Source organism: Eucyclogobius newberryi, unplaced genomic scaffold (assembly GCF_026437365.1).
Source record: "Eucyclogobius newberryi isolate DKJ021-1_F unplaced genomic scaffold, fEucNew1.0.hap1 SCAF_15, whole genome shotgun sequence".
NCBI lineage: Eukaryota > Metazoa > Chordata > Actinopteri > Gobiiformes > Gobiidae > Eucyclogobius > Eucyclogobius newberryi.
Window position 1 is genome coordinate 21,180,840 of NW_027315779.1, and position 21,329 is coordinate 21,202,168.

General features: G+C 43.9%; 1 protein-coding gene across 10 annotated transcripts in view; it reads left to right on the forward strand.

Annotated features, from left to right (window-relative positions):
• auts2a (activator of transcription and developmental regulator AUTS2 a) overlaps positions 1-21,329 on the forward strand; it is a 201,424-nt gene that overhangs the window by 157,362 nt on the left and 22,733 nt on the right. For all 10 annotated transcript variants that reach the window (XM_072446700.1, XM_072446701.1, XM_072446696.1 and 7 more), the window contains exon 6: positions 21,130-21,178. In XM_072446700.1, coding sequence (XP_072302801.1) covers positions 21,130-21,178 — 49 coding nt within the window. The remainder of the gene's footprint in view (positions 1-21,129; positions 21,179-21,329) is intronic.

Here is a 21,329-nt window from a genome sequence, read left to right on the forward strand (position 1 = left end):
TAAAACATATAGCCCTGCATTGGTCTCTAGTCTGTTCAGTCTGATAAGAATGATTCTTTGTTTTCCATTGGAGAGTTTTACAGACCGGCCATAGGCTTTCAGCCAAACCAAGCCATACCTAAACATTAAGATTTCATCACCCCAGGTCAGGGGTGTCCACATTTTTTTTCACCGAGGGCTGCATTTTGAAACTTATACGGAGCAGAGGGCCACAAACAACCTAACCATGAAGGGAACCATTCAAAATTTTGCATTTGACATTGTTTTGATGAGCCTCCGCACTTTTAATAAGACTTGGAACATTAATATTAGGTTGGTATAACATCAAAATGCTTGATTTATTTTCCAACTTTACAGTAAAATGTACTACTTTTTTGTTGTTTGGACCAACTTAGTAGGAACCCAGAGGGCCAACAAAACTTGGTCTGAAGGCCACATTTGGCCCCCGGGCCACAGTTTGGACACCCCTGCTCTAGGTAAAAAAACACTAACACTATAATCAGAATCAGACAGGGGTTTATTGCCATTGTCTATGAACAGAACTCACAAACTAGGAACAACAATGTATAATAATAGTAGCAAAATAAAAAAAATAAAAAGCCTGCATACAATTTAGAATTTACAAATAAAATAAAATAGATATGAAATGTTTGCATCATGAAGATACAGTGCATGTGTATTTGAGAAGAAACTGTTTTACAAATGAACTGGCTTTGTCCAGTTTTGTGTAAGTTCCTTGTAATTACTGCTAAGGATTGACCCACTGCCTTGCCAAAAATCTTTGATTAGCAATTATCCTAAAAAGCCACTCCAGACACTCCGGAGCGCTTGTTCCAGGCTTGTTATTCCACTCAGTGTGTATGTCGAGCCAGTCTGAGGTTAACTGTGGTTAACTGCGGTCCACAATAGCATTCTATCCCAGATGTTGGGTTTCTCCAACTCTACTTGGTTCCATATGGTTCCACTTTACTCACCAGGGGAGGAGAATAAATGATTTGTTTTTCTATTGTGGTCACACTCATTACGCACTTATAAAACCGTCTTTTGAAGATTAGAAACTTGTGCTTGGGCTGAGCCAGATATAAGCTGGCATGTTAGTGTGGAATGTGTGGCTTTCCCCTCAAAGCTGTTTTTCCATGGTCGAGTTTTTAGACTTACAGGAATACAGATTAGTGCTAGTGTACGACATCATCCCAAGACCTTTGAATGTAATTGAAGTCATGTCTGGTTTGTTTTGGATGATCCCAGTGCTTTTTAACTCAGGAATAATCCAACTGTCCTTTCCAATTATAGTGAATGATCCATAGTGATTATAGTGAATGATAGTAGAAACTATTATTCACTATAAAACCTGGCATTGATTTATTAACATCTACTTTTATTTTATGATTAATATAAGCAGCAATACTCAATGCAGAATCTAACTCAGTATATACAAATCTTAACATACATTGACAATCTTTTATAGCTAATTACTATATTGTGTAAAAGTTATACATTCGTATGCTACTGCTGTCTACTCGGTATACAAGTTGCCAGCTGTTTTCCAGATCCCAAAACTACCTTTTTCAACATTGGCTATTGCTCTATGAAAATATATTGAATGTGTTTCTATTAAAAGCACTCGTGTTTTAGTATTTGATGACTTCATTATCTCAGGTGGTGGGCAGGGGCTTGGGCAGAATCCACGAATGTTGAGTCTTTACAACTGACAACAATCATGGCTTTGGAGGTGAATAATGGCACCACTTTCTGAAGTTAGTGTGAAAGAAATATTTTCACTTTTGTTTATCATAAGTCCGGAAAAAGCATTGAACGTTGTTTTAAACGCATGTTTTTGTTTCATGTGGCTAAGCCCAGTAATTAAAGAAAAATGAACCATAAATAAGGACAAAACCTCTGCCTTGTGACTGTTAAACAGCCCAATCACATTCATCTGCTTTGGAATGATGACATTCCATCCTCCTGATGTTACAGAAGACAGATTTTTTGGTATATAAGTTCTACACAGTTGTTACTGACTAAAGCTTGGATTATACTTTTGCACATTGTACATTCCACATGAAAATGAGACATAGAGAAAACATGGCAGTATTAATATTTGTGCGGACCGTCCACGTAGTTATAAATCTTTCTCAAAAAAGATTTAAATGTCATCCGTTTCGCCTTGCAAGGGGGCGTGTCTCACAGACCTCGCATCTAGTATGTAGGGAGCCTAAAAAGCTGATTCTGGGAGCTTTTCTTTACATGTTTTTTTCTTTCTTAAAGCAGGTTTATTAACAACTGATGATATGGAAAAACCTGACGTTTAAAGCAATTAAAACTATGTATTTTCTTGCCTAAAAAGACTGAATTTAGAATGTATATGTTAAATATTGTCAAAATGTTTGACTAAGCTATATACTAAATGTTTTCTCTGAAATAGTTGTTTGATTAAAAGACCCCTCCAACATAAATTCTTGTTTTTGAAATGAATATTGCCTTTTTTTGTCAGATTGAGTTGCCCGTCGGCTTTATTGACAGGAAAGCACAGTGTGAAATGGGGGATGAGAGAGAAGGGAGGACATGCAGTAAATAGTCCGAGTTGAGAATCGAACTCACACTTAAGACATTTAGAAAAATCTTTTATTTTTGTTATTAGGCCCGAGCGCCACAAGCTGGCGAGAGGCCTATTAATCTCGTAAGGCCGTGCGAAGCACGGCTGCGAAAGTGCGCACGTAGTGCGCACGAAATCGAGCGCGAAGCGCTCGCCCACTTCCAAACACTCACTAACGCACTCCTCCACTCATGCACGCCCCGTGCATACTAATTAGTTGTAGGAAAATGGAACATTACCGTTGTAAACGGGCGAAGCCCGTGCAAAAGTTCGCACTAAACGAGCACTTTACATTCGCGGTCGTCATCCCCATATAAAGCACTCATTTGCGCTAAGTAGCTCACGAATACGTTCCCCATCTCTTGCATGTTCCGTGCATATAAGCATGTAATGCAAAAATTGAACATTATTACTGTATAGAGGGCCAAAAACACAAAGTGGGCGGAGCCCACTCAAAATTATCGAAAGTACCCGTCAGTGACCAGGGACCCACACCATGAGGTAGGAAAGCGCGAGCGCTTTCCGAAAATGTATAGTTTATGATATTTGAAAAATGGGAAACATTGTTTTCGCATCGGAATATTATTCTTTCTTTCTTTCTTTCTTTCTTTCTTCTTCTCGGGACCAACCCCCCTATTTTTCACCCAGTGAACATTGACGAAAAGTCACAAAAAATTGCACACCTCTAAAAATCGTGCCTCTCTACAGTCTGGCTATTTCCCTTTTCTAAAATAAAAAAAATTGGCGCGTCAGCGCCACCAAATGTACCAAAAATGCATTGAGAGATGGGAAATGACCCAAAAAAAATCTGATCGTAGAATCATGAAATTTGGCGCAGAGGTAGATGGTGACAAGAGAAGTAAAAAATATTATTACGGCAATGCCGTCCGCCCAACCAAATGTCGGCCATATTGCTTCAAAAATGGCTAAACATGACTTCGGAGTTTTTCCAAACGTTGTACTTTTACGAACTCCTCCCAGGGCGTTGGCCCTAAAAAGCTGAAATTTGGTGAAAATGCTACTGAGGAGTGGGACATCAAAAGTTATCCAAATTACATTGATACCTCTCACGGTCTCTGAGCGGCGAAGCCGCAAACTGTAGCTAGAATTTCAGAAATCTCCCATATTTAAAATTTCTGCCGTTTGCGCAGATAAAGTCCGAATTGCGTCAAATTAGAATCAGTTGTTAAACTCTTTGCCCTAAACCTACTTGAAGTGAAATAAATTCATTTGGCGCCACAGCGCCCCCTACAGATTTTATATGGAGGTTAAATGTTTAGTTTTGCGAAATTATATGAAATTTGACACACAACTCAATTTTAGCATCCCCATCAAAAAAGTCAATGACTCATGTCATAATTGTTATGGCGTTGCCGTAACGATGACCGAAACCTTTCATGTTTACACTTTAGACTTTCACAAACTCCTCCCAGGGCGTCAGCCCTATTAACCTGAAATTTGGTGAGACTCATCTTCAAGACCATCAAAAGTTATCCACATTTTCATTCAAAGAGTCACGGTGTCTGTGCGGCAAAGCCACACATTTTGCCAAGAATTCAAAATAAAATAGCTTTTTGATGGTAAAACAAAGGGGAGAAGATGTGACAGCGTCACAGATTCAGCAGTAGGCGTAATAAAAGGACAATTGGGGCTCCTCTTGCGGCGTGGCGGCGGCGTGGCGGCGGCGTGGCGAGGGCCGATCATTGCCGCTTGCGGCTATATTTCACCTTACTGTGGAAGTTACCCAAGCAAATGTAATCCTCCTTCTGTTTGTAGTAGTGGGGCTGTAGGGCTGCCGATCTCAATAGCAAATAAGTTCTAGAGACTACAAGTTGTTTTCAGACCGCCCAGGGAATGAGTGCATTGGTGACTTTTTAGTGCACATGAACATTGAGCATTTTACACAAACTTTACAGTATATTTTAGTGAACAGAGTTACTGCGCGGCCAGAAGTGTCAATACAACGGAAGTGGGATAAAGTGAATACCATTGATAAAAACGTTTAACCTCGGTATCTCAGAACTACCCTGAAGGCAGATATAACTGTATAATCCAACAGGGACAATTTGCTTGTCAACTCTGCCTCCTTCTCCGGTGTCCTGCCCATTCACAACCCTCCGCTCTCTTCTCTTCTGTGTTTCCGGAGCACTTTGGGGAAGTAGCAGGGTAGCAGGTGTTCCCTACCGGGCCTGCCCTGACCCTTTGCAGAGGTTAGTGGTCTGTCAGTTGCTTGTCAGGCCTATAAGTAAGCCTGGGTCACGCTTCTAACTGAGAGGTCATGCACACAACGCCCATGAAAAGAAGAGCCGCCATGAGAGAGGAAAATGGACTCGCCTTTCACTTACACACACACACACACACACACATGTTGGGTTTCCATGCTTTTCAGGGACTGGCTGATTCTCACCTTAACCATAACTGATTTAACCTATAGCTTAACTTTAAACCATGTTGTTGTTTTTCAAACACATAAAACACAGAACAGGGAAGACAAAAAAAGAAATAAAAATACAGCCCACAAAACGAAACCAAGGCTCATCTCAGACGAGTTCCATTTGGTCCAAATTTTCAAACGTAGTCTTTTTTTTCTCCATCTATTCCAATGTCAGTCATAATGTTGGTGAAGTCCTTGATTGTTGGTTCAGTTTGTGTCATCCATTTCTTTGAGATGGCCTTCTTCCCTACCACCAGAAGTATGTTCTGAAGGTATCCGTTTATTGTGTCCATTGCGGGCGTTTTGAGGCCCAAATAGTAGTTTGACATTCCCAAAACACATGCTAATGGTTCCCATGATGGGTGTGTAGTGTGTACACAGATTTTACTCCCCATAATGTAATAAATACTGGCCCCCACACACATTTACACCCTTTCTGGGCACTTTACCTTGGACTTCCTTCAGTGTAATAAGAACAATGGAAGCACATCTGGCGGCTACTCTCAGGCAGTGTCACAGTTGTCTTTCAGCCTTTGAAAATGGTGCCCTGGAGAATAAAGTGCTTCGACAGGCGTGTAGTTCTTCACTCACTCTGACTGGCCTGAAAGACTTTGGAATGTGGATATTTCCTCAAGTGAAGCTGCAGGCGATGTTGTACGGATCAATACGGCTTTAAACTGACACAGTTCAGGTGTTTAAGGATGGAGAGAGCATTTCAACACAAGCTCTGTTTACAAACCAGACCACAAGGCTCTTCCCTGTTTTAAAATGCTTTTGTTGTTTCTCAGAAGCAATGTACCCGGCGCTGCACATGAATCAAATGATGTTCTTGATGTTGTCTTAGTCAGTATACAGAGTTTTGGATGTAATACTGGAATATAGATTTGAAGGCACTGAATGTTTACAAGTTGACATGATATACTTTGCTCATAACTATGTACCGTTCACTTGGTTCAGCACTTGGCCAATACCTGATTTTCAGTTTCAATACATACATTTTCTTAAGGGTTTTACTTGATTATGAATGATAAAATTAGAACATTCATAAATTATATTAAGCACCATTTCTTTGAAGAAAACTTGTAGCACATTTGTCATAACCATGCATAGGAACTTTCTATAGTGCTCTATAAGTAATTTCCCTTGCGGAACAATAAAGTTTGTTGAAGTCTCCCAGTGTTGAACTAAAGCTCTAAACTTTCTCACACTAGATTGATGTGTGTAGCACTCTGAATTGAGTTCTACACATTTATCAATCTGTAAAGTATTTACAGTGCCCTTTTAAGAAAAGGAGGAATGTCGTGGCGGGTGTTTGAAGCTTATGAGTCGAAGCTTTACAACAGCAGAACAAGCCAAGAATTCAGACGGTTGTTAAATCCAGTTTAAAGAAAAGCACCGTCCTCAATTGCACAAAGTGCTACTAAGGTGCATTTTTTTCAAAAACAAAATAGTCACAAATTTGTTGTTGTTTGATTGTTCTGCCCCAAACCCAACTGCAGTGGACGGGCCAGATGGATTCTCCAGAGTTTGTGAACTCAAAAATATTGCAAGAATTCTTCTGGCTGGCCAGATAACAAGAGCCCATCAGGCATCAAAACGTATTCAAAAGGTAATCTTTTTTTGTTTAGTATTATTTTAAAGTGTTACCAATTACTTGAATACACATCCATGGAGGATACTTCATTTTAAACTCAGTGCTGTGCTGGTGCATTACGTAACTATATTTGTATGAAGTTCATCATTAGTGCAAGACATTAACTACAAACTGTTAATTCTCCAGTTCGGCTGTCTTGCTGAAATGGTTATCTTCATCTTTTACCACAACCAGTTGAGCAAACAGCGTTGGGGTCAGTAAACAGCCTCGTCTGTCTTGACATGATATCACAGGTCCATTATTTTTGGAGAGCGCTCTTCACCAGACTCCTCTCAGCCGCAGTGACAGGCTCTGCTTTCACACTGGAGAGGCTTGTCAAACGCAGGGAGAGGCCGTTTGATGTCCCTGTCTTCATTAAACATTCTTTAATTGGCTTTGTAAGGAGTAATCTTCCCATCTCTCCGCGTCTCTCTGGCAGACAGGAGGCAGAACAGCACTGCTCATCTGTCAAAACGTCAGCCCTGTCTCTGCTATGAAAGCGACACATGCCAGCGAGTTGTTGAACACTGTGTACAAACACTCCAGATCACACTCGCTCTCCAAAGGCCTGTCACTGTTTACTTTGAAGGGAATTAGGAAAACATAGCTGTCATATGCGCAACGTTGCTCGGAAAACTTTTATGTTTTCCAATCTTCAAATGACCCTGAGCGCTCAATACACGTCCATTCATCACATGGGTTATTGTCGGTGAAGCGCTGACAGTATCAACACATTCCAAAGACCCGAGAGATGGATTGTTGTTAAATTAAAAAGTGGGAGCGGGTTGGATCTTTGTAGCGCAGAGCTTTACCACAATATACTACTGCATGCTGGGTGGCTTTACTGATTAGCAGATAGCGGCGTGTCCTGTAGTGCTAACAGTTGCTTCGCTAAAATAACTCTAAGTGACATGGGCTTGTCAGTCTGTTTTCTCTCCTTCCTCACTTCTAGCACTCCGGGTCCGCACTGTACCCTAGAGCGTGATGGCCCGCAGATCTCTCACTTCAAAAACAGGAATGCGCCAATCACAAGACATAACCTCGCTCACCCTCGGTATTTAACACAGCACTTCTGAAGGCGACAGCTTCGACAGAGGCACGTCAGACGCAACAAGGAAAGGCTATTACCGACGATGTGTCATTGTGGATGTGGGCGGAGTGGATGCGGCTCCCAGCTATCGCTCGGATTCAAAGTGGATTGGAATGACATCTTTTGTTTATGGACTCCGGGGCTGAGGTTGTCTTGTCGCTCCGTGTTGCTGTCACCGGAGAGAGAGGAGAATTCCGCTTGTCATGGATGGTTTGGAGTTTGGAGATGGGGCAAATGTGTACTTATGAGACATGACAGGGTTTTCAGAAAGGCAGAGGTGAATGTTGCGGGATAACCTTTAGTAACATAATGGAATTTCCAACACTTGTTACAGAAGAATATGCAAGGGTAACTGAGTTTTCGATGGCATTCTGTGTTATAGTTCATAGATGTGTTGGGCTCACAATGAAGAGTTTGTGTGGTGAAACAGTCTTCCACCAAATTGCGTCCACAGTATTTAAAACATTGAACTGGACTGCTGAAATCTTGAGAAGTTCCCCTGACAACGAAAGGCCTACCCCTGACCCAAAGTAACTAAAAGACATTCCATATCAGTTGAATTTCTTTCTCAAAATGAATAGTGGTGTATTCACTTCCACGTCCTCCAGAAGAGTCCAATAGTATAAGTTAAAAAAAATACCAATCTAGACTAATCCATCAGCATTGATTGACAAATTATTAACACACATATTACGTTTGTTTTCATTGAGAACACGAGTATCCTTCCTTTTCTGAAGCAGTGACCATCCACCATTTCTGCACATTTGTACTAATGGATTTGCATGGATTCATAGGAATGATCCATCAAGCACTCAGACCCTCTGCTCCCTGCATGATTTCTCATTAATCTCTCCAAATGTGGCCAGGCTCTGGAAAATGATATTCTGTTTTATTCAATGGCTCTGTATGCGCTGTAGTGCACAAGAGGCCTCACTGTGCACTTAACCAGTAATGAGCAGTATCACGCTGCACACACGGCTACCCACAAAAGAACTTAATGGCAGATGCCGATGCTTCCGATGCCCAAAAAACGACATCTGCACGCATCTGTTTGGAAAGTGATGCTGGCCTTGGTAAACAACATTGACTTTGTTTTTTGTCTTGGCGGACCAATTAGCGCTAACAGATTTACACCGCCAGATCAATGTGAAAACAATAACAACGCTAGCGCTCTTTTTTCCAGGCGTTTGATAGCAGCGTGGTTCCACTGTGTCCATTAGCGTTACAGAAACGTGCACACACTGACCTCTGTGAAATCTCCATCTCACACACATCCCCGGAGATGTTTTTTCCCCTTTAATCTAAAGAACATACAAGGCCACACGCTAAATATGTGTGTGCGCGTCTTCCCCCCCCCTCACCCGCCTCCCTCTCCTCCTCCTCCTCGCGGCATCCTTGCTACACTTAATTAACAGTTATTAGTGTTCGCGCAGCGCACCGGATAAGATGTCACAAATCATCAAGTCTCGAGGTGCAGCTCCAGCAATTAAGAGCTCAGTCACACCTTCCCTCCTGCCTCTGTTGGTGTGCTTCTAGCTTTCCTTTTTAGACGTGAAAACACTAATCAAATCATTTCTGCTTTGAGATTTTTCGCTGTCATTATTTCGAGCCCTAACGACGCACACACACTAACTTTGCACCTCCCTCAGAGCTACGAACAGTCGCACTTTTCCATTCCACAAAACTACTTCAAAACGCCTTTCTTAAGCTATAGGATTTAATTAAACCCAGCAGGCATTACTTTATCTCGCAATAACATGTACTTCCTCTATGGTGGCCTGCCATATTGATTGGAATAATGCTTAAGTAATTAGCTTTGAATGCACTTCTCAACGCTATCAATCTGTCCTTCACACGCTTAATGGATTCGTAATTGCATGAATTAGTTGGAATAGTGCGTTACCGACAACTTTCATCTTCCCCGTCCTTGTGAAAACTAAAAAAATGTGTTGGTTTCATCTGATTGTGCGGTAGGTTTTATTTATTTCCAGGTCTTTTGTAGTTGACTGCCGGGCGGGCTTGGTAGTGCTCTCACCGCAAAAGTGTAGTGAGCTGGAGTGGTGCTCAGGCTGACGGAGAGAGGTCCTGGTGAATAGAAATAGGTTGTTGGAAAGAACTTGAGTGAATGTGCGGCGGCGGCGAGTGAAACAAAAGCAGCACAAAAGGACGCAGACTAGAGACTGACCCGTGTCACTCAATCTCAACGTTGGCACAAGGTTTCAACAAGGTGGACTTTCGAAGGGTCAAATGTGTGTAATGATCATATGCAGTACATTTGAAGCATGATTAGTGTACTCCAAAGTGTGTTTTGAGTGATTCTTGCATGTTTGAGTAATCCTTTATTGTCCTGCAATTTAACTGATAATTTGTCCGATTAGGATTTTGAGTGACGCAGTTAAATGTCTCGTAGACACTTTTCAAACATAAAAAGAAGATAGTCAGTATCAGTTATGCAATACATTTTTCTATTACTTAGTCGTTTTAGATCAATAGTCTGGTTTACAATATAGACAATATAAATCAGTGATCTACAGTTATAGTTCAATATTAGGACCTAATAATAATATGTCCTCTTCAAACATAAGTATCTGTGGGACTTGACTGTACATATCTGTTAAGTTAGCTGCAAAGCAAGTTGAATAACTTAAAAATAATGCCATTAACAGTTCTCAAAAAGCTCAAGCTAAAAATGTGTTAAGGATGTGTTAAAATGTCGAAGAAACACGTATTCAAAGTGTTAATCTTTCAAATGAAGTCTGTCCCACAGGATATATGAAGGCACTTGTGTTAAGTTGTTTTGAACTGTTGCAAAAGCAGTCCACATCAGAGCTTTTTAGACAATGTGTCAGTGCTCGTGTTGTTGCCAGGTTTGTATCAGCCCTCCCCCCTAAGGTCTTATCTGTCAGATGTCAGCACAATAAGCACAAGTTAACAGTTATTAGAAGTGTCACGGGGCAACCATCCATCAGCTGCAGCGAGCCCTGAGCCCGACACTGTGGCTTCATGTTGGCCCAGTGTAAACTCCGCTGACGTGCCTGGACTGCCTCTGAGCTCCTCTGGTTTTCATTTAAGCAGAGATGAGATCTGGAGCAGTGAGCGCTTTGAGGAATCGTGCGGTGGTAGGTAACGCTAACAAGAGTGACTGCTATCGCTGCCCACACGAGGTACAGGAGGCGGCCGAGGTTATTATTATCCTGCTGCGGGCTCACACACATATTTTGTTTATGGTATTGAATCTGATAATACTTTTTCTGTTCATACAATTTCATGCACACAAACCTATTTGGTAGTAAAACATTATATTACATTTGTCTGTCTAAATGTTTACGCTACCATAAACTTAAAGCTGGCGCGACCTGCTTTTCAAATATAAGTATTTAAATCTATCAAACTCTCACAAACACTTTGAAGTTTTCTTTAGAACTGCTTTTTCAGACGAGGAAGTGAAACTAGGATGGACCACCCAAGAGCTGCCAATCAAAGCGCTGATTTCCACTCTTATTTCCTCGTTGACAAGTAATAGATTACTTTTCTGTTGGCTGCAGGCACAGTGGTCTCACCACAGGATTCTCTTTGTGGGAAAACACAAAATGCACTCATTTACAACAACAAAACGGCAGGTACCCCAGCTTTAATTATGATGGAGTGGTTCAGTTTGTTGGGTTCAATATTCCGGTTGTTCAACATTGATTTCTACTTGACCAAACTGTATCCTGCAATATTGTTTGACTATTCAAAACCATAGATGCATTGTGACTTGGGTTAACATTGTAACCCTAGTGTAATTTAGTCCACCAATAATAAATGGTTTGGACTTGTAAATCTGTCAATGCATTTCTGGAATCTGCCGAGTAAAATGAAATAAACGTAAGGCACAGTATATTTGGCTCATTTAATTTGCAATTTGATGAGTTTTTTTTAGTGCTCCACCTTTATTGTGAATGTAACAACCAAACAAAGTCAACAGCTACCGGCAATGTTTTCTCATTAAGAGCGGTAATAAATCTTGAGTTCTTTCTCCTGAAATGTGTGTTTTACTTTCTAGTTTTATTAAGAGGGAACTGGCTTAAAAATATCCCTATGCACAAATGTATGTTTAGAATACCTCGCCTGGATATGAATGTTCTATACCATTCATTTTAATGAGGCTGTTAAACTAATAACATGCATTTGGACATTTGTAAGCTGCGCAGACAAATGGGTATTTGTTTGCTTTATATGTTCACTAAATTTGTCATAATAAGTAGTAATCAATATCTAATAATCAGTATCTAATTTCATGCCCCAAGGATTTGTGGTGTTTGATTAAATAGATTAAAAAAAATGTCCTTTTCAAACTGCTATGGCCTTTGATGTGATTTGTTCAGCACGTTAGATTTAAGAAATGTAAATGACATTGTAAGGTAAGGTAAGGTAACTTTACTTTACTTTATTTGTACCCGAGGGTAGATTTGGTTGCAGGTAAAAAAGAGTGGGCTGCTCACACACACATGGACAACATTAATGACATTGACAGAAAACGGACAGTGACATAGAGACATGGATAACAAGTATACAAACAGTTATTAGTGACTACAGCGGATAAAATACAGAGTAAAAGCTCATAGATACAAAAAATTAAAAAAAACCTAGTCCAGAATAAATACATAAATAGATTAAGAAGGCTGTGCAGTCTGGCTATGTAGTATTTTAATAGCTGAGGGAACAAAACTGCCCCTGTATCTCTTAGTTTTGCACAGAGGCATTATGTACCTGCGGCCAGGTCATCACTAAACCACACTTAACACTTCCACACCAGGTAATGAACGAGCCTCTGATGTCGGTCGAGTGTCGTGGCGTTTCACACTTTGCCATGTTGTGAGGCTAACGCTATCGCCGTCATCAGTCCATAGTCGATACTCATAGGACTTTTAGATTGCTGCAGTGTGTCTGGGTGATGGATCCGTTCATTTCGCATTCCGCTCGTCTGTCTGTCGGCCTGCTGATAAAGGTCTCATCAGAGCAGTGGTCGAGGCGGCGGGAGCGCTTTCATTTTCACCCTCATTACAACAGCCTCCGGAGCGTCTCGGGGCTTCAAAGCTGCTTGATTGCATTATGGGGCATTTGGCGTAACACGGCCCGTAATCTGTGCCATGTGACGGAGCGGCGGCGAGCATGTGTGACTACAGCACAGTCACAAACAGTCTCGAGGTTAGAATGTTATATGGACAGGCGCATGTGGTCAAATACTAGACAAATGACCATGTAAAGTCAAACAGTAGCCTCATTTCCACATGCTGTTTGCAAAGGTCAAACGCGGGCAATCGCTGTTTATCACTTAGACGGTCATTATACAGATTGACCGTAGATAAAGGGCTGTAAAAGAACGGTAATTTTCGCCATTTTAGAAAGGGTGATTATGGGCATCATTAGCATCCATCATTAGGTGTAAGTGGGGCCACGGTCCACTAAATGAGATCGGGTGGTGTATAGGCTGACTCTATAACACTTACTAATGCACTCTACACTTTCAGATTGAGAAAAAACAACATCATATTTGGCCGTTCTCTTCCATTTACAGGGTCTCCACATTTGTCAAAGCTTAGGACTGAGATTTTATTCTTTCCACGGGTTTTGCTTGGCTTCTAAAGTGAAAAGTACAGCGGTATTCAGCCAAGGTGTGTTACATAATCTTGCTGTCAGGTCATTAGCAACCGGTAATGAAGTCAGCAGTTGTTAATATATTTATTTTTTGCAGTATATCATTTTCATTATTCAATATTGAAAAGCCGATGCTGTAACACAAATGCTCATCTTTTGCTTTGTCTTCTGAAGATCTGAAGACGTAAGGAGAGTGACTTTGCACAATTTTGGATGAAAACAACAGTTTATTCTTGTTCAAAGCAGCAGAAGATGCATTGTGTTTGTAAGAAAAGAGAAATAGAAAATACCTGTATATTTCAAAGTCTTCAGTCTGGGCTGCCACAATTGTCTCCAAAACAGCTTTCCTCTTGATGAATTAGTAATGCCTAAAAGACTCCAGCTCGTCTGTTTAAACGCTGCACACTGCGCTCAACTCGGTTAGAATGAGGAGGCACTCAATTTTTTATGTCCACGCCGAGTGTAGCCTTCAATTTAACATGTGCTTTAAATCCTGAGAGTGCTAAATTGCTTTTTAATGTTGAGGAACATGGTGTTTTTGTGAAAAATGCATCAGTAGCGGGCAGAGTAAGCCAATTCTCTTCTTTAACAGGAACAAAGCAACGCTCACGCTAAACCAGTATGTTGTTTTGACAGGACTGCCACCCCCAGGGGTCTGATGAGGACATCCCAGCACCAGCGGCTGGAGACGAGCGTGTCAGGGATGGGAGGGTGTTAAGACATATTGTACTGTATGCAGATATTGTTAAGCCTGGCTCTGAATAGCAGCGCGAGGCTTTGTGATGCTAGCTCCAGTGTGAATTCATTAGCGGTGTCAGGTGTTGCTGTGCCCAGAGCCTTGTGGGTGACAGGTGCTTGCAGGGCTGCCCATTCCTGTTACACTCCTCTGTAGAGGTACCTGAGCTCCTTCGAGCGGGACTAAAGCACACTTCAATGTTCCTGGTCAGAGACATTGAGGGCAAAAGCTGCTTCATTGTGGTTGATTATTTAACAGTCACTGAGAGATTAGTTGAGCCTCATATTATAATGTTCTTTTTGATAATCGAGTCTCAAGCTATTTTCGTTTGGAGACCGAACACCTACAACCACTATGGGGCTTTGGTTGTATTTCACAGTGGTTGACCTGTCCATGTGGTCTGGCTGTGTGGGCTCTGGATCAGTGAAATGTCCAGTTCCTCATAACAGTGCAAATCCTCTTACAGCGCGCATCTGTGTGTGACACAGAGTATGGCTGACACAGAGCGAGCCCAGATCATCCTGCTGAAGTCTGCTGTTGGTAAACACACCACATGTAAGCCGAGCTGAGACAGCCACTGATGATCAGGCTTAAAGCGCCGGCCCTGGGTGGCCCTTTAACGCTCTCAGTCCCAGTGGGCCTCCATCAAACAGCAAATAGCACGGGGAAAACTGGAGGATACCACTGGATCCTTCTCCCATCGCACACACTGGCACGCAGTCTGCTCTCCTGGTAGCTCTTCAACTGAAAAAACAAAATCTAATTACATAAACAGACATAAACAACACTCGTATTTACAGAGAGGCCGACACTCTGTGAGAGAAAACAGGCTCTGTGCCCTGGGAGCTCCACTCACGTAACCCTTCTGTGAATGTGCCAGTGTCAGGAGGCAGCAGGGCCGCTCACAATGTGCACATTTAAGACCCCCAGCCGGACAGCGGGGGCACAGTTTGTGGAGGAAAGCGTGGAATGTGCCCTGCGGGCTGATACAGGCCGCTCTCAAAGGCATCTCTATTACAGCAGACAAACAGAGCCTTATGCCACGCTCAGCAGTGCGGCGCTCATGTCTCAGAACGGATGCCCCACGCCAAGCATGCACGCGCCCTCCTGGAAATCTACTGGCCCACTTCTTTTCCCCAGCACGCACAAGCACACCCCTGATGATGACTGACTGTGAGGGTGGATCAAGTGTGATGTAGAGGCTGCTAAAAGTGCTCGTTTTCATCCTTGTTTGACAATAATGAACAGGAATAAGACTCTGCACCGTCCTGATGTCCCTGTTTCTGATGATACTGATTATATGACACTGTGTTTAGCTGCTGTCATCCTGGTTTATTCTCAGTGGAACAAGGTGCCAGGAAAATAAGCTGATGCCAAACATGACAGCTCTGCTCAGGTCTGTGCAGCCGGTGGCCTTTTATCGATAGTGACAGATAAAGAGGCCTGTGATCTCACAAAGCACCCAGCTCCAGCGCTGATTATCATCCCTGCTGATAGCGCTGCATGCTAATCATTGTAAACATCATGTTGTGGCTTTGACACACTTAGGCTTATCTGTAATTGGTGTAATTGTTACCAGCGTTTAACGAGATTGTCTTGCAGATAAGCTGAGTGCCAAACGGGCTGGGTGTGGGAGGGCCTCCTTCAGATGTGTCTCCTGCCAGGGCATTAGATCAGCACCAAGTTCTCTCAGCGCTAATAATGAACGGCAGCGACGAGCCTTTCTGATATCTCTGATAAAGGGAGACGAGCCCCATGAAATATTTAAATGTACAGGGCTTCAAAGAGGAAGCAGCCTGGTTCTCATGTCAACACCAGACCCCCTGCTGCCGGCCACAGTCTGGTCTCTGCTGCACATGTAGGTTACACTTCACTGTTACACAAGTCTGCTCTGACGGACACAAAATGACTTCATGGGAAATGACGTATTCATCTCCAAACTGCCGGACAAGAGCATGATGTTACTTTATATATATTCAATAACAATAACCAGGTTTGTTCACCCCCTGCACCGCTATGAGTGACTGAATTGACTGATTTTTATCATTGTTCATTGTTTTATGTTGCACCGAATTACCAAAGCAAGTTCCTGTTATGTTCATTGACAATGGCAATAAACATTTTTTCTGATTCTGGCTCTGAACAGTCATAGGAGGGGGCGGGGTTAGAGAGGTGGAGTCCAGAGCAGCCTCTCTTGTCCCTGTGGAGAGCGCACTCATCGCTGTGGAGGACACGGAGCGCGCTGGAGTCTGTTTGAGTGGAGCATGGGGGGTGGAGGGGGTGACTGATTCAGAGACCAAATCAAATGTTTTTATTTTTTTATTAAGTGTAAATACTGAAGCAAATCAGCTTTTTTGGCAGCGGTACATTGAATTGGACAGTTATATATGGACAAGCCCGTACGCTGTTGTCAAAGGCGCACTTGTGATTGACTGGCCTGAAATTATCTCCGGCATCACAGCCCACATTCCACAGAAATGTCTGTAATTTAACCAAAAAGCGTTTCCCATTTCTCTTGCGCCTCTGCCACTTGTGAAAGGTGTAATGCATTAGGGGTGTAGCTAAAGAGGCAGAGAAGGTTAAACCCATTTTCTTGTCTGCATTGTTTTCAAAGGGAGTCCCAGGGCAGCGGCTTTAGACTGATGGTTTGGAGTAACGCGGCCCCTCTGCTGCTGACAGCCCGGATCCTTACGCACGCACAATGTCAAATGGATCTGATTATTGCCTACCAGATCCAGATAATGTCTCTCATTGATCAGGCCGTTTATCTCAAACTGCTCGGGCCCAGGCTTCTTTCACAGAGCCGCGATAAGGAGATAAGGAGATAAAGTCTTTACTGGCTTTTAACATCCAGCACACATACGTCTCCTTTCTTCTGTGGCACGTGATGGAGAAGACACATATTACTTACAATATGAGGCTGTCTCCTTAATATGTATGTGCATTACAAATGCACATACATATTATTAATGATTGACAGAATAATTTATGTGTGGCTTTGTATCTGAAGAACTAAGAAGAAAGGGGCCGTCAGTGCAGAGGAGGGCCGGAAATTAGGGTTTGACAACCAGCAGACACTTATATTGATAAGGTCAAATGTACTTATTTATTGTATTAGCAACTAACTGATCTTTTGTCAAGTGAATGCCCCTTTGTAACACAAGCCACTATATAACTGCCGATGATAAATATACAAACATTTCCTTTATATAAATGTTCCCCTAATTTGAAAACATATATTGCAAAGATAGTTGCATTTGCAATGCTGGAACACTCCTGGATGAATGAGAGATTAGACCGACTAACACACAGGTGTGAATGTGTCCCACACAACGCTCAGTATATGTTGTTGTTTACACTAGAGGACTGGCCCAGGCTGACCTCAGTGACCTGTGGACACCACCTCAGAGGAAGTCCCTGTGTCTGCCATGGCTCAGACTTGTGTTGACCCCTGGGTGGGCCACAGTGCTGGAGCCGCTCAGGGCCAGTGCTGGAGCCGCTCAGGGCCAGTGCTGGAGCCGCTCAGGGCCAGTGCTGGAGCCGCTCAGGGCCAGTGCTGGAGCCGCTCAGGGCCAGTGCTGGAGCCGCTCAGGGCCAGTGCTGGAGCCGCTCAGGGCCAGTGCTGGAGCCGCTCAGGGCCAGTGCTGGAGCCGCTCAGGGCCAGTGCTGGAGCTGCACGCCGCTGTTCATAAAGGAGTGTTTTGTTTTTGCTCTCTCCCAGTAGCAGCAGCCTGCTGGGGAATTCATTAGCGGCTGACATCATCTCACTCTCAACAGAAAGAATATCTTTCTGCCCCTCCTCTCTCTCTCTCCCTCCTCTCTCTCTCTCTCTCTCTCTCTCTCCCTCCTCTCTCTCTCTCCCCCTCCTCTCCCTCTCTCTCTCCCTCCTCTCTCTCTCTCCCCCTCCTCTCCCTCTCTCTCTCCCTCCTCTCCCTCCCTCTCTCTCTCCCTCCTCTCTCTCTCTCCCCCTCCTCTCCCTCTCTCTCTCCCTCTCCTCTCTCTCTCCTCTCTCTCTCCCTCTCCTCTCTCTCTCTCCTCTCTCTCTCCCTCTCCTCTCTCTCCTCTCTCTCTCCCTCTCTCTCTCTCTCTCCTCTCTCTCTCTCTCTCCTCTCTCTCTCCCTCTCCTCTCTCCCTCTCTCTCTCTCTCCCTTCTCTCTCCCTCTCCTCTCTCTCTCCCTCTCTCTCTCCCTCCTCTCTCTCCCTCCTCTCGCCCTCTCCTCTCTCTCTCCCTCTCTCTCTCCCTCCTCTCTCTCTCTCCCTCCTCTCTCTCCCTCCTCTCTCTCCCTCCTCTCTCCCTCTCCTCTCTCTCTCCCTCTCTCTCTCCCTCCTCTCTCTCTCTCCCTCCTCTCTCTCTCTCCCTCTCTCTCTCTCTCCCTTCTCTCTCCCTCTCCTCTCTCTCTCCCTCTCTCTCTCCCTCCTCTCTCTCTCTCCCTCCTCTCGCCCTCTCCTCTCTCTCTCCCTCTCTCTCCCCCTCCTCTCCCTCTCTCCCTCCTCTCCCTCCCTCTCTCTCTCCCTCCTCTCTCTCTCTCCCCCTCCTCTCCCTCTCCTCTCTCTCTCCTCTCTCTCTCCCTCTCCTCTCTCTCTCCTCTCTCTCTCCCTCTCCTCTCTCTCTCTCCTCTCTCTCTCCCTCTCCTCTCCCTCTCTCTCCTCTCTCTCTCCCTCTCCTCTCTCTCTCCTCTCTCTCTCTCTCTCGCCCTCTCCTCTCTCCCTCTCTCTCTCTCTCCCTTCTCTCTCCCTCTCCTCTCTCTCTCCCTCTCTCTCTCTCTCCCTTCTCTCTCCCTCTCCTCTCTCTCTCTCTCTCTCCCTCCCTCCTCTCTCTCTCTCCCTCCTCTCTCTCCCTCCTCTCGCCCTCTCCTCTCTCTCTCCCTCTCTCTCTCCCTCCTCTCTCTCTCTCCCTCCTCTCTCCCTCTCCTCTCTCTCTCTCTCTCTCTCCCTTCTCTCTCCCTCTCCTCTCTCTCTCCCTCTCTCTCTCCCTCCTCTCTCTCTCTCCCTCCTCTCTCTCCCTCCTCTCGCCCTCTCCTCTCTCTCTCCCTCTCTCTCTCCCTCCTCTCTCTCTCTCCCTCCTCTCTCCCTCTCCTCTCTCCCTCTCTCTCTCTCTCCCTTCTCTCTCCCTCTCCTCTCTCTCTCCCTCTCTCTCTCCCTCCTCTCTCTCCCTCCTCTCGCCCTCTCCTCTCTCTCTCCCTCTCTCTCTCCCTCCTCTCTCCCTCTCCTCTCTCTCTCTCTCTCTCCCTCCTCTCTCTCCCTCCTCTCTCTCTCTCTCTCTCTCTCTCCAGTGCCAGGCTCATCTTCACTCTTCCTTTGCGCGCCATTTACGCCGCACACAGAGACACGTTGAGTTGCGCTCGAGCAGCGGCTTGTGGCGTTCTTCTTCTTCTTCTTCTTCTTCTTCTTCTTCTCTCTCACACTGGTTTTGTGGCGGAGCAGCTCCGGCTGGAGATCGGGGAAGTGGGCGGACCCGGTGCGCACTGCTCGGAGGCTCGCGGGATGAATGGGAGTTTGTGCAGAGTCTTCCAGCGAAGAGAGTCGAGCTCGCGCTGCACCGAGAGCGCGACACGAGCCTGGAGAGGACGCGTCCTGAGCCCGAGCGCGCGCTGAACCTGCACTGCCTCCGCGCAGTGAGGAGCTCGCGCTTGTTGGATTGCTTTCTTTAGTTGTTGGATTGTTTGTTACCTTCTGGATCTGTGTGAGAATATCCATGCGCCGGGGGAAGGTGTGTGACGGGTTTGTGCAGACGCGCACACTCAGACTCATGACGCTCTTTGTCCAAAAAGCGCAATAGCTTTGTGCGCAACCTTGGATTTTCTTGGAAAGGCTGCCGTTTTTCTGCATGGCTTTTACCGCTGTAAACGGAGTAGATCTCTTCGCTTTTTGGTGGATTATACTGTTTGAGCTGCAGAATGTGAGGCGAGGCCATATTGTCCAGAGCCAGTAATATCACGGACTTTACCTTGAAGCCACATCAGAGGTATGCACCGAACCTTCTGACCATGCACTTTGAACCACGGCGCTGTTATGTGTGCTTTTCAGACACGTTGCTGTATCATATAATGACTGAATATAAACTAAATATAATCTGGACTGTCTGCATTTATCCAATCCCTTTCTGACCAACAAAAAGAACGCGTCCACGTCAGCTGTCATTTGACACCAATTTGTGCATTTGAGTTGGAACAATAACTTTATCACTCAGTCTTTTTTAATGCAACTCGCATATGCTTAGTATTATATTGTAGAAAACAGTCTCCACATTCAGACCCAAAACCATCTGACCATTGTGTTTTGATGGAGAATGTGTCCCTAAGCGCGTTTGGCATCTGTTGTTTTTGATATGCATATACTTTCTCCTTCATCCTGATCATCATATACTCGACTGTCAGTAGTGCTTCTAATAGGATACATGTAGTTTCTTAAATCAACGCTGTTGTAAATGAGGTACATTTCCTTGTTTTAATAAGGCGAGTCTGCACAGAAGCTCGCGGCGCAGTGCTGCTGGTTGTTGTGGAGCCACAGTGCCATCAAGTGGTGGCAGAAGGAACTGCTGTTTATGTGACCGTAACCTTCTGCTCTCGAATACGTGCTTTGTTTTGTTTATTATGGTCACCGTAACCCTTTTATTCATGGTTATTTAATGACTAATCGACTACTAAAATAATCCATGACTATTTTAATGATTTTCTCTTTATGATTGTTGTTCACAGACTAAAAACGAAGTTGACAAAATAGAAACAAAAAACTTAGAAATACAAATGAGATTTTTATCAATAATACTCTTAATTTTCTATATGTTTATCCTGTATCTAAAAGCCTTCATTACATTATTTTATTTGTCTGGGGAAAATATATTTTAAATCTCAAGGCACAATAGATTGTTAATTAGTCGACTGCTAAAATATGTTTTAGTTGCTCTACTTAAATACCACAAATTGTCTTTCACATATCAATGTACTATTTTTCATTTGCTCAACGCATTTAAAAATGTTTTCCTCTCTTTCTGTTCCAGGGTTCCGATGCCGGCTCAGAGAGGTTTTTCAGCACAGCAACAGCTAAAGGTACGTATTATTTTGTTTTGCAAGTACAAGGTTAATACTTGGGTTTGGGGAATGACATTCTTGTGTAATTTGAATGTGAAATGTAGTCTGTTAGCTAGTGTCCTGTCTTGTTGCACAGATGTTTGACTTGGTGATACAGTGGACATACTAG